General features: G+C 39.8%; 1 protein-coding gene across 2 annotated transcripts in view; it reads right to left on the minus strand.

The window, feature by feature from the left end:
* Positions 1 to 2,930: 2,930 nt before the first annotated feature.
* Positions 2,931 to 13,996, minus strand: part of NTRK2 (neurotrophic receptor tyrosine kinase 2) — a 210,892-nt gene continuing 199,826 nt past the window's right edge. For both annotated transcript variants that reach the window (XM_054185016.1, XM_054185015.1), the window contains 2 exons: positions 9,113 to 9,271; positions 2,931 to 8,218 (listed from right to left, as the gene is read on the minus strand). In XM_054185016.1, coding sequence (XP_054040991.1) covers positions 8,033 to 8,218; positions 9,113 to 9,271 — 345 coding nt within the window. In that variant the 3' untranslated portion in view covers positions 2,931 to 8,032. The remainder of the gene's footprint in view (positions 8,219 to 9,112; positions 9,272 to 13,996) is intronic.

Raw genomic sequence — 13,996 nt, forward strand, 5'->3', positions numbered from 1 at the left:
AGAGGGTCAGACCTGGACTTCCATGAGACTAGCAATCATTGTATCATAACAAAGAACTACCAGGCCTAGAAACACCTTCTTTTGTATTGGAAGTGCTGAAAATATGTGTAAGTAATTTAAGTGTCTGTTTTATTTGTCTTTATGGTCAGGCACTAGGACAGCAAAACTACAGATCTAATATTTACATCACATCTTAAACAAGGGTTTGCTCACTTACTCTCTGATCTTCTCCCATCTGTCTCTTCTTTCCTTGCATACTATTTGTTACAGACCAGAGCCGCAAAGAGCACAAGCTCTTCTGTTCTGAGCATCCTTACTAATCCCTGGTCTAGGCAGAGTTTTAGCCCAAATTATGATAATTTGTGATTGTACATATTTTTGCATGATGTGACTATCAGTTCAAGACAGTAAAGCAATTGTTTTTCCACACCTTTCTTGTTCTGCTTATGGGCTTTTTTATTAGTATTCTTCATTGCATCACTGACAAAAATAGACCCACACCCTAAAATCTTCAACTCTAAAAAGGTAGCAGTTGCTGAAGGAACCCTATGCGTGTTGTGCAGATCAAACCATCCTCAAAAAGTTGAAGTACAGGGCTCTTAGCATACAAATGAGTAGGGTGATTCCTCAGGTGATTACTTCAAATATTTTTCTTTCTTGCATGAAGCCTTGCCTGGAAGAATCTATGGTTTATGATAAATATTAATAAGCTGCTTTGGCAAACTAACCTGTGAGCTGGTTTAGTAGAGTCAACCTCACCCTGTCCTAACAACATACAAGACTTCTTTTTCGTCTTTTCTGGGGCCATCATTCTTCTTTGTAACATAAACTTTCTCACTGATTTAAAAATAAATTATTATAGCCATTAAAAACACTAATGGGAGTCATCAACTGACACTGCGAATCACTTTTAAAATAATACAGTGATCAAGATGATTGATTTTCCAGTTACATGAAGCATTTAGCACAAAGACTTCTTCATCGTGAAATCAATCGTGGAAGTTTGTTGAGCCTTCACAGGAGCAGGCACAGGACTTGCGTTGCATATCCCCTCCTGGCCCGTTAGGTATTTCACAACTCTCCGTGGACTTTGTGCGGAAGCCAGGCGCGGGAGGAGTTGACGGGTCTTTGGCTGCTGCGAGGCTGCGTCAGGCTGTCGCTGAGCAGCAGATGGGAGGGGGCTCGGCTGGTTGTGCACTGAGTCTGACAGGTTTTGGAGCATCAGGAGGCTCATCGGCTGCATTAAAGGGTCTTCTGCAAGCCCCCTGTGCAGCCTGAACTAATACCTTTACCCTTACAGCTGCGGTGAACAGAAGGCAATAAAAATGGCACTGACCATTACTTTTAAGTTAAGCCTCTGCTCTGTGACACAGGGCACACTGCAGGGCCACACGCACCCAGGTAGGAAAGACAGGAAAATACCCAAAACTTTTTCTCCCTCAACCGCAGATGAGCAAGAGTATCAGTGTATCAACACCTCCTGCCTGCCCAAGAGCCCATCTGGGAAGGCTGGGATGAGCTAGGAAGGCGCTATGGCACATCGTGGGTAGGTGGGAGGGCTGCTGGGGAGATGAAGCTCAAACTGTAATTTTGGGGGGTGGTCTGGTCTGCACAGGAGAGGAACAACCACCTTCCCCTGTTGCGATGCTGCAAAAATACTCGGGGTACTGCTGAAGCTGGGCACTGCTGGCTCATCTGGCTCCATCCCTCATGATGCAGAGCAGCCATGAGGGGTGGCAATGTCCAGTCCTGCTGCTGCTACGTGCCCCTGCACTTAAAAATCCCTGGGGGAAGAGAATGGGGAGAGTGTGTGGGCTTCGGTGCCCGTGCTGCTGGGATTGCAGGGCGATGCTTATACAGGCTCGGCGCTGAGACTTTCTACACCTCTCACTGCTGCCCAACAGAATTCCTTGCAACCAGTCCTCTGCCACGAGGTGTTTCATTTCGGGATGGCAACACAACCCACCGAGTCTGGAAGGCATATGGATTTTACCAGAAAAGCAGGTAAGGCAGTTCTAAGTCAGTGGATGAACACAAACTGCCAACAAATCTTTTTAGTGTGGTTCAAGGATATTTTCACAGCTTTGGACAAACTTGATGCTGAGGCTTCTTCTCAGTGGATTATTTTCCTTTGACCTTTTGAATGCTCGTAGCCAGCTCGTCTAATCTCAGAGAGGTCTCTTGGCAGAGGGAAGCAGACGCAGTCATAAAGTGGCTCTCATATTGTTTTACTCTAACCTTGAAGGGCATGGTAGATCAATAGCTTGTGGAGGGATCTTTAATCAAGTTGCTGAACCTTCCTTTGGATGTCTAAGCACTCTGCATTCTGAATCTTAATTATATTCTTCAAGGACTTGGATTTAGTGCTGTATTTGTTCACAGTATATTCATTCTAGACTGACATGAGTTAAAAAGAACAAACTACATTTTTAATGGGGCTGTGGTTTGAGGGACACTTTTAGCAAAAAGCCAGAAAATATCTGAAGGCCTGTTTCTGCTAGAAGATAAACAGGTATTTGCTAAGCCAGCTCCCCAAATGAACAAGCATTCGAACAGGATCTTCATTTAGAAAATGAAGAATAAAAAGGGTCTGTCATCACATTCAGATTGGATATTCCTTTGCCCTATTATTATGGGTCTCCTCTTTCATCAACTACGAGTTCAGCAACATGTTTTTTTATTCAGAGTTTTAGACTGCAAATATGTCACGTTTGTAAGCACACCAAACTGTACCTTAATTTCATCCTTTTAAAAATTAATGGAGCTAAAGACATTCAAACAGAAGAAAATAGCACACAACACTTCATGAAATTTTTAAGTTTTCTAAAGTAATTATTTTCTCTTTCTTTTGGATGACATTGTTTATTGTAAGACATCATTTTTATTAAATACACTGTAATACAAGAGACTTTCCATGTCATGTTGAGAGAAGCTGGTCACATGATTCACAAACAAAACTTTTAACACTGATACCTAGGCATCACTTTGAAATCAGCCAAGATGCAATGAAACTTTTAAAGCAATGACTTGTTATAACAAACTGCAAAACAAGAACCACTAAATATTTCCATGGAGACATCACATTGAAAAAAGAAAAAGAAAAAAGAAAGGAGAAAGATAGCTCTACACACCAGGTCACAGTTTGGTGACAATATAGAGATTTATATTTATATGTAGATATCTTCCTCTTTACCTTAAGTGACAAAGAGAGTGATATCTAGAAATATATATATACATAAAGTATAGGTGGAGAGCAGGGCTGGGACAAATATTTCATAATTACTTGATTCTCTCTCTATTGGTGATTCAATTAAACATCAATGTTGAATTAAATTACTTGTATATAAAACATTCTTAGCTGCTTTTCTTTAAGTTACAGAAAGATACATATAAGCTGCAAGATATAGGCCTCTGGAAAGATTTGATTTGATCTCTGTTTTCTCACGTCTTTGAATCAAACGGCCTCACTACTAGCAGCTTCTATTATCCTTGCCCAAAGTATTCAGTGTTTATAAAATACCAGCCGGTCATCACTCAGAACCTTCTACAAGCAAACAAAATATCCCCACAGACCTGGTCTAGAATGCATAGACGGAAAAATAACACACCCATCATTTCCCATTTCTTCTCCTGAGACATATGTTTAAAAGATGGCAAAATAGTCACTTGGTTGCTATTGTGAAATTCACAGTGTTTTCCCTGCAACATGTAGACTTTTTTTTTTTTTTTTTTGCTTCATATTTGTGATGAATGTAGCACACTCCCCTGCCCCACCCAAATAAAGGTGTTTTAACTAAGGCTCTAAAGGACCTCTTGATTCAAAGCAGCAGTGGTTCATCCCAGCCCTCACAACAAGAAAATACAACTTCTTGTGCTATCAAAACCTTCGTCTTTGACGACTGAAACCCTAATCTGTTCCCCAGCCCCTCCCCACTTCCCTCCCTCACATTTTATAGCAGTATTTGAAATTCAGTTACAGGCTGCAACAACCCAGAGACAGACTTGTTCTAACACATATGCATTGTACCTTAGTCATCCAGTGACCTAGTCATTTTATTGGGTTATTTAATTTCTTTTTAAAGTGTTTTGTGAAAGTCTACATCAACCACAACAAAAACAATCTCTCAGGAAGGTGGGGAGGGGTACAGAGAGAAAGATAGGGAAAGAGAGAAAGGAAGAGAAAAGAAGAAGGGAAGAGGAGAAAAGGAAAGAAAGGAAAGGAGAAAGAAGGAAGGAAAGTGGTACAGAAACAGGAAGTAAGGATGAAAAAGAAAGAAAAGAGAAAAAATAGGCAGTTACCTATTTAACTGTAGACAATATAGAGATATATTGTTTCACAAACCAAAATGAAGTCCTTTTGAAAAGGGTACACTCCATCATGCATCATGGGGTGCTGTTGCTTTACAAGTATCTGTTCTCCACGGCCAGTTCTGTTTTCTGCAGATCTATTGAGAGTGAAGGACAGAGGGTGGCAAATGCTGCTATTATTACTGCTAAATTTTGGCGTTCTCATTGTCCTACAAGTCGTGTTGCAGTCTGAATAGTCCAGCTCATTCTTGGTATTATTTCATTACTGCAGACGAGTATAAAATGCTAATGGAGCTGCACTGTTACTCTAGGACAATAAAGCAACGTTAGCACAAACCCAGAAATGACAGTAAAACAAACTCTGTATTCCCAGCTTGGAAGCTTGTCTGTTCTTTTCATTGTGAGAAATCAACAAGTGAGATGGGAATGGAAGAAACGTTTTTATGCAATCATCTGGGGAAAAAAAAGTGCTTGTTGTTATATCTCTGGCATTCTAGCACTGCCTCTGCTGCACACCAGTTAAAAAATTGAATCTTACAAACATAGAAAAACAAATATCAAAAGAAAATAATATTTTGGTTACTCAGCAGACTTTATCAATTTATTAATAGCACTCTAATCATCATTTGTAATAATGTAGGTGTATGTAAATTTATACATATACACACAGCCCATACATAATGTGCATGCATGTCTGCACATATATAAATAAAATACAACAGACATAGGCATACATGTATATGCTATGTGTGTGTATATATATATGCCATATACAAACACACATATATAATATATATTATATATATGATCAGTTCGTAGCACAATCCAGAAAGACTTTTTAAATGAGCCTGATTGTCATATTTACTCAGTGTACACAATTTAGCTGACAGTGCAAGCATGATGAATATGCACATATACTCACCCTTCATTGTGATTTGAACATAATTCTTCCTCTTCTCTGCTCATTCTGCTACACTTACCCACCTTTTCATGAGGAAACGCAAACTATGTATAGCTACAGTTTATAGCTTGTCTACTGTGATTATACATCTTATGCACTATCAAGAACATTAATGATACAGGTCATGGTTATCCATACCAGTGGTTCTGTAGAACATTTGGTCCTTTAGAAGTTTAACATACTGCTATGTTATTGCACAACGCATGATAACACTATTTATTCTCTGAAACGACTCTAATAGTCTCACTAGTAAATCAAAAAGAAGATGCCACTAAGTACAAATTCAGGGTTTTGTGGTTATTTTTGGTATACATTCTTTCAGTGCTTGCAAAACCCACCTGTTTGCTTTCAGACTGGAGCCTGCTTTCCAACAGAAGAAGCATCTCAGATGCTTTTTTCTTCAGCTCATAAGAAACTAATACAGAATACAGCAGGTAGAAACTTAGCACCCCCCTCCACCACCTGCAGCCTCCTCCCACTGCACAGTAAGAGCGTACTCTGACACCTTTGTTTTCCACAACTGTTATTTTGAAAATCAATTTCAAATTCCTTTAAAACACAACGTTTGGGTTCTCAAGATAATGGGTTTCACTGGATGCTCAGTCTTTTTCTAGCTTTCTGTGTGAACTTCCAAGACAGACTAGTTAAAATCTTAAGGCCCATTTTGTAGGAATCTTCCTCTGGCTTTTTTTGTGTTTCCAGTTCAGTAGTGGTTAAGAAATAACATCTAGTTTATGAAAGAAATACCGAGTATGGCTTTATAGTTACACTGTCATGTTTATTTGTAATGCTGCCTTTTCAATGACATTGAGAAGGGTAAAACTTCATCACTGTCCAGTGAACTATTTTCTTTTGAAAATGTTCAGATTCTTTATGAGCTAGCTCTAAAAGCTTCTGAAGGAAAAATCTAAAGTGCCTCAATAAATAATATATGCAAGCAAATTATATATTAAATGTGCTATGGGAACACTTACAAAAATAAAATGCTTAATTTATTAAATAAAATATCCCCAACACAAAGATGAAGGACTATTTTGATCTGGCTCATATCAATAAGAAATAACAAAAAGAGAGAAAGAAAGATCACTTTTTTGCAGTAACGCCCCCTCACAGAGGGAGGCAAAAGTCTCGAGGAATAGGTAAGGTATGTTTTCATTTGTAAGAATTCATATTAAAAATAATCCTAACTCTAAATTTGAAATCGTCAACTTCTGGTTTGAAAAATAACAGGTATGCCCATGCAGCTGTCATCAGCACAGTGGCCATGCAAATGTTGTACACATACAATGCCAATCCAACTAAAAATAAATTATTTAAGAAAGAGTGGATGTACGTAATGACAGCACTAGTACCAACACAAACATGGTGCTGAGCTCAGGGTCTTTGCACTCTGAATAGTAAGCCATAACTTCAGAGTAATTTGTTTTCTCTAGAGATGTCTATCCCCTGCCATGGCTCAAATATAACCAGTGATCTCCGTGCTTTAGATTATTCATGTTATATCAGCCTATTGTAACATTGTAAAGGCATTTTAACATGGCTAATGTTCTCCATTAGCCCCTTCTAATGAAATATAAGTTATATTGTTATGAGTTTGCTATGCCTACTAGGGTGTACTACAAGATGAGTGATAGTTTCTGCACAAAGGGCATTAATCGACAGAGACCATGCACAGTTTTGCTTGCACGGTTGAAAAAAAAGAAAAAGGATTGAGAAAGGAAGGAATACACTGCTGGACAAGCACAGTATATGATACACCTGCCCCAGCATCTATAGCTTGCCCTATCCTATCAAAATCCTTAGTTTCAACATGTGATCCTGAAATTAATACTGTACATTAATAAGCCTAGCTTCAGCCTTTATTAAAAAAGACTAGCTGGAGAACATTTTTATACCAGTGGCATGACAATATCCTACCAGAAGACAAAATAAGGGCATGTATTTAGTTTATCATGTTGTAACATAATTGTGTGCAGTGCAGGCAGCATCTTTTTCTCTTTTACTTGTATCTGGCAATGAAAGGTGCTGGCAAAGCACCTCCTTGAACAATCCCTTTAGTCCTCAGAAAGACTCTTCAGGGAAAGTGCTAAACCCCCTCTTGCCTTCCATCAAATCATTGAAGTGTTTTTTATTTTTGTGGCATTGGATGCCATCTGATCCCCTAGATCCTCCAGATAGTATATCACGTAAGTCTTTCCATCTGGCTTTATCTCTGCAAGGAATATGCTTCATGTAGAGAACACCAGTCTTCTTTTTCCACCCACATGCCGAAGCAAAAAAATTGAGGTGAATCCATAGAAACTCCCAGTAGCTGTACAGCAGAAATCACAAAGTTCCGAGTCAAATATATTTTTCCCTTTTTTCATCCACATCAAAGGCATGAATACAACAAGGCATTGTTAGTTGTGGTGGGCAAACTGAAGAGTCTGCTGATATAACAGATCAGGTTTTTAAGGCCTTTGTCTATGCAGAGTTACAATAATGCAGAAGCCAAATTGATTAGAAAGACAGGAGAGAAGAAAAAAATGATAGAAACTGAGAGAGAGAAAGAGAGAGAGAGAGAGAGAGGAGATACGTCTCAGTAATGTCTAAAAAGTCGATACTGTGTCTACAGATGGAGAAGTGCACATTGCTTGCCCTTTAGAAAGCTTCTCCGCAACTTTGTCATTAATACTGTCAAAGTTAAGAACACATTTTAATGGAGTTCAGCGGCAGTTGAACACATTCATTCCCGCAGCCCATAAGAAGAAATGCTAGGAGACTTTAGCCTAAAATATCCAAGTAGACTGGAGATGCCTTGGCCAAGTTCTGGAGGAGGGAATGGATTTCTTTGATGTTGAGCCTCATGTGAGGCTCCCGTTGCCAACAGCCCAACATCAAGTCATATACTTCCTTGGGGCATGTGCGAGGTCGCTGCAGGACTCGGCCCTGAGTGATGCACTCAATCACCTATGAGAAATCACAAGGAAAGGATCAGCACACCTGTGACAACTATTGGGGGGGTCATCCATGGAAGAGTTAACTGCTAATTGCCACAGCAACTAGCCTCACCGGTGGCAGTCTCCCAGCCAACTCTGCCAAGGGCTGCGTTTCTAGGCAGATGCATGAGCAGCGGGATGTGATCTGGAAAATTCACTGTAAGTTGTCAGTATCTTCACTGATGTGAAATTCGTCAGTGAAGTATCTTCACTGATGTGAAATTCACCCACGTTGCCCCTTTCACTCTTGATAGAATGATGGGCCAGGAAGTAATCTCATACCTCCTCTCTCTACCCGTCTAAAAACCTCACCTCATCTCAGAAGGAGGCTAAGTTTTCACCCTACTCACATAGAGCATTAGCGCCTCTCCCTCCCTCCTTCTCTCCCTCCTTAAACTTATGAGTATCACTGTGTCTGATTTCTGGAAAGGAGTTACTGCCTGTAAATCAAGAGATTTCCAGATTACCTCAGTCTATTCAAGAATGGTTCTGGACAACCACTTTGCAACAATGACATGTATGGTATGGAACTGAAATCACCCAAAGCCCGTTCAGGAGATAGCTAAGCTCCTTTTCATTGCCTCATGGTCATTCTCAATACCCAGAGCAGATTTTATCCTATATAAAGGAAAAAGCTAAATTCCAACTGGCATAGTTCTGCTTGGGCAACTTCCATCCACTCTAGGGGGGAAAGGGTGAAAAGGAAGAAATTCAACCGCAAAGTTCATGACAATACCATGAATACCTAATATCAGGGGTCTTGCCTTTACTAAATAAATTTGTTGCCGTCCCTTCTCCAGAGAAGCTATCCCAACAGTTAATGTGCCAGCCCTCCCAATGCAGTTTGAGAATGTATTACACACACCTCATTGTTTGAGAGCTGATACCATGGCTGTTTGCCATAGGTAAAGATTTCCCATAATACAACCCCAAGGCTCCAGACATCACTTTCTGTGGTGAACTTCCTGTACATGATACTCTCTGGAGGCATCCAACGAATGGGCAGCATGGTGTGACCCCCAACCTGAGAAAAACAAATGAAAGAGTCAGAAATAATTCCTCCAGACCCTCACAAGAAAGAGTATCAAGACGTTAAATAAGAAGAATCCATGTTTTCTTTCTTTCCCATCTGATACCATTCACTTTGAGGAGCTTTTCAGAACTAGGGATTCATGGTCCAAACTCCTCTCCCCCCAGCAGCAATCACCACCATGACTGGTTTCTCTACAGAATCTCCAAAGACATTGTTTCTGAAGTGCAAACTCATTCTTAACATTTACTTGGCACATCGTACCCAAGTATCAGGAAGCTCTACAAAATTATTAATTAATTTAGCCTACCAACCCACTTTAAATTAGCCCAGTTTTACTCTCCATTTTAACACTGGGGAAACTATAAAAGATTCATGAAATGAAATCTGCACTGCTGATTCTCCTAGAAACTCAGTAATATCAGCTAAAATCCATGAAGACACAGTGGTCTAACCGCATGACGTGGTAGGATCAGGATCTGTACGGTTTAATTTTGAGTGAATTAAAGCAATGCTATTTTGTGTTGATAAATTCCAAAGTTTAAATCAAATTATTTTGTTCCACATTAACTACCCAGTCCTACACAGCTTAAAAAAAAATCAGTCCTTTGGATGTATTCCCTTGATAATAAACAACTTGTAAGACATAGACTCTTATGCCAAATCAACTCATGTTGAATTGGATCTTTCACTGAATGAATGCCTTAGAACATTTTTAATTTTCTCCAGAATACTGTACTTCCTCAAAATTAGGTATCCTAACCCTAATTTAATTTTTTAAAAAATCTCTTATTTCTAGTTTCTAAACAATTTATTGTTCCTGGTATGTAACATTCTGACAGGATCACATCAATAAAGAAATCCACCCAAGTACTTTTAAAATAGTGTAACTGCTGAGATATTGTGATATATAGATATTCTGATTACTTTTGCATCAAGACAGCTGCAAATATTTTCAAGGAAGTTAAAAAAATCAAAAGGAAAGCTTTTTCAAAGACATCTAACTTTTGATTAACTCTCATTTTCCTGTCTGAAAATGTATTTAATTTGAAACCACGTTTGCACTTTCAAGATTCCGTCAATTCAAAATATTGTTTCTCCTTGTGGGACTTCACATTTTTTGTTATAAAGAATGCCCTCCTTGTTCTCATGTTGAAACAGCAAATGGAAGGAGAACACAACAGAAATTCAGTCAGGGTTCATGTTCTTTCTAAATCCCTCCGAACATCCATTTCCAGATATTTGTCAGTAATTCAGCATTAGCACAGCATACCAAAAACACAGCTATGGTTGTGAGAGCTCAGCCCTGTTCCGTGCATCGCCACAAGTAAACACTTGCTACTGACTCCATAAAAACAGAAAGTAATGCTAAAAATTCCACAGACTAGGCTCTTCTTCTCGTCCTCCTACAGGAGATGTCAGGCGAGCAATGGAGGAGTATTTTTTGCCAGGATGCCGAATGAAAGACAGTGCTCCTGAGTTCAGTTCCTGGTTACGTTGTGGATTTGCTTGTGCCTCAATGCATGTTGCTGAGCACTGGTTCAGAGACATTTAAAAGGGGACCCAACTCCTGTGGCCTTCTGCCTAATTTAAAGACGTGAGCACTCCATTGACAGAAAATGGATACACATTCTTAAGTGCTTTGCTCAATTCAGCCCATTCGTCTCTGTGTTACAGTTTACACCTCTGTCAGGCAGACTGGCTGTAAGGCTCTGTGCATCAGTATTTTTAATCCTCTTTGACAGAGAAATCACTCGATGTGGAGAGTTTGAAGTAACACACAAACCCGCTGAGACGCAAACAAAGTATCAGTTTCCCACCTTATCATAACCTAAACTGACATGGTAACCAAACAATTCCAAATCACCACTTTTATCCCTGTCATGAGAGGTGTTTCATTAGAAAGTCAGAAAAGTTAGTCCCTTAGAAACATGCAGCCACATACACACAGACAAAGGGCAAGTACCATTAAAAGATGGTTAATGATGAGAAGCTTTTGGTCTCATCAAATATTAAAATGGCTCTTAGATCTGCTCATCATATAGCCTCTGCTACTGGTTCTTTTCAGCAATTTCTTTGACTCGTTTCTTAAAAATTAATGAAAGCTACAGACAATAAAATATGTGTCTCTATTTTTTCTTATTTGTCACATCTTACATCAAGAGATTTTGAAACAGCAATTAAACAAAAATCCCAACACTCTCCAAATCTTCTTTTCCCATGGTTCCTTGCTGCAGAACCACAGTGTATTTGTGCTAGGACTCTACGCTGAGTTTCTAGTGTCAATCAGTAAAATGAATGACACACCTCTAGAGTGATGATGATAAATTGCCACCAAATGATGGCTCTGCAATGAACTGATCTGTAACATCACAGACTTAGCTGTCTCTTTGCAGTCATAGCAAGACTGACTCATCAGTATTGACACCAAGAATTCAATTTACAGATAAGCGCAAGCCACAGCGTTCTTCGGTGTTCCTTCCACGCCATCTTGCCTGGAGCTGTGTTCATTTCTGTTTCTGAAGGCAGAAGACTTCACTGGGCAGAGAACTTGTCCAGGACTGAGAAGTCCTGTGGTATCTCTATGTCTATCATTGCCAGTATCAATCATTTTAGGCACAGTTACTTCCAGTGCCGCAGCATTTTTGTGAAGATAATAGTTAATGCCTTGCAAAGTATCAATAAAAGTATTATAAGAGGTGTTCTTCTTGCCAGATGGCATTACAATGAAGGATACCTGTGCAACCTATGGAAGGTTCAGCATCTACCCGTGGTCGAAGAGCACCTTCAGTTTCAACTCAGATTTCAGTTCAGCCACATCAAAAGCACAGGGAAGGGCTTGGCCAAAGGCAGTTCTTCTAAATGCACATTTCCTTCCCTATTAATGATCCGTGGTTACTGAGTCAACACTCACTCAGGTCAGAAAAGCATTAAGGGCCGTGTTAGGTATATGCTTAAAATGAAGCACATGCTTCAGAGCTTTCTTGAACTGAAGCCTGGGACTTGACACCACTCTTTGCAATATGCCTGAAACAAATTGCCAGTCAGTTGTGAGCTTCTTTCGATCTTTATTGGACTGTTGAGTCCAAGCACCCACAGTTGTGCCAGTGAAGATAGTGGAGTGCCTTTTTGCCATTGTTGCCAAACTCTCAGCAAGGCTAAGGGGTGTTTTCCAAGAAGGACCAATGAAGGAAAACAAGATTAGACTGACCAAACTTTAAAGGTGCTGAGTGCTTCAAGGGGATGACTTCTGTGTATGCTTTAATAAGAAATGCAACTATTACACAGCTCTCAGGTATCATCAGCATTCTGCAGAATAAAGTCCCTGCTATGCAAACTGTCATTGCAGTGCTGTTTGAGACACGTAATTTTAAAATGATTGTGTGCTAAGCAGACTACAGTTGCAGGTAAATAACACCTTTATATTCAATCTAGCTAAAGTTATGACAGGTTTAAAAGCATTACAGTTTTAACTTAATATGCTATTACTTTAAAATCCGTGCTGTAGCTGTAAAAATGTTGCAAAAATTACCATTTTATGGATATAAATTAGGGTATATTTTCTTGATGCCTACCTGAAAGCAGCTACATTATGAAGGTTTATTTTTATTCAGAATTGTACTTCCTCAGAGCCTTTCTAGGACTTAAGTACTTGCTTCCAAATGTCAGTTTATGAAACCAAGCACTCCCTAGCCCAGACGTAGCCTTGTATTACGTTCACTAGTTGTTTTTACTAGCAATATTTGTCTAGAATCTAAACCAGAAAGCCTGGTGAATCTGCTTCTGCAATGTGCAAACTATCCACAGGGAGGAGGCTGCTATGCCAGATCAGTGAACTACGATGTTCTCCAAAGAAGCACTTCCAAGGGGAAACCGCCACACTGTTCCATGTATGAAATGATGCACTTTGAACAATGCAATGTCATTCCACTTGTCACCACTTTCAGCACTCAGCTTTTAAATGAATTTAGCACTTTGAAAGGTGCCAGGTAAGCCAACCTTGAACATTGTTTTCATCTATTTGCAAATGTCAAGTTTCAAGGATTGCTGTAGAAGTACCATGTCTTAGCCTTGAAGCAGGGCATCTAATCGTAGAGTTTGCTGAAATTTGTTCACTTTCTGGTTTCATATGTTCCATATCCTGCTTCATAGGCACTAGGAAATGCAGAAATTTTGGTTTTAAGAAGGCAACTAGGCCTATAGTACAAAATTCTGTGGAATTGACTTTTGTTGCCCAAGGGTTGGCACACATCCATCCATCCATCCATCCATCCATCCATCCATCCATCCACCCACCCACCCACCCACTCACCTGTCCAGTGTAAACCCAGCTTTCTTGCACATTAATATTACTGCTACAGAGATGAGCCCTCAGCTGATTGTCATCAAGATAAAGGCAGGCAATCACTGCAATTTCCCTATGCCAATTAAAAAGGCATCTGCTGACCCTGCCTTGGTCACTGTTTCAACTTCTACTGCACAACTTCCATGGGAACCCAAAGCCCTGTTGCCTAATGGTTGTGAGCAAATGGATACGCTCTCTTACATAGAATGAGCAAATGAAGCCTTGTGCTTCTGCTGGGAACAGGAGGCTGTGGGTGGAGCCAGGGGAAGCCAACCTATAGAGATATGGAAGAAACAGGCTGTATGTGGGGCTGCACAGATAAGACACAAGCCACAGGCTGAGAAAGGCACAAGAAATAATGTCACTAAGATGAC

This window comes from Rissa tridactyla, chromosome Z, assembly GCF_028500815.1.
Source record: "Rissa tridactyla isolate bRisTri1 chromosome Z, bRisTri1.patW.cur.20221130, whole genome shotgun sequence".
Taxonomy (NCBI): domain Eukaryota; kingdom Metazoa; phylum Chordata; class Aves; order Charadriiformes; family Laridae; genus Rissa; species Rissa tridactyla.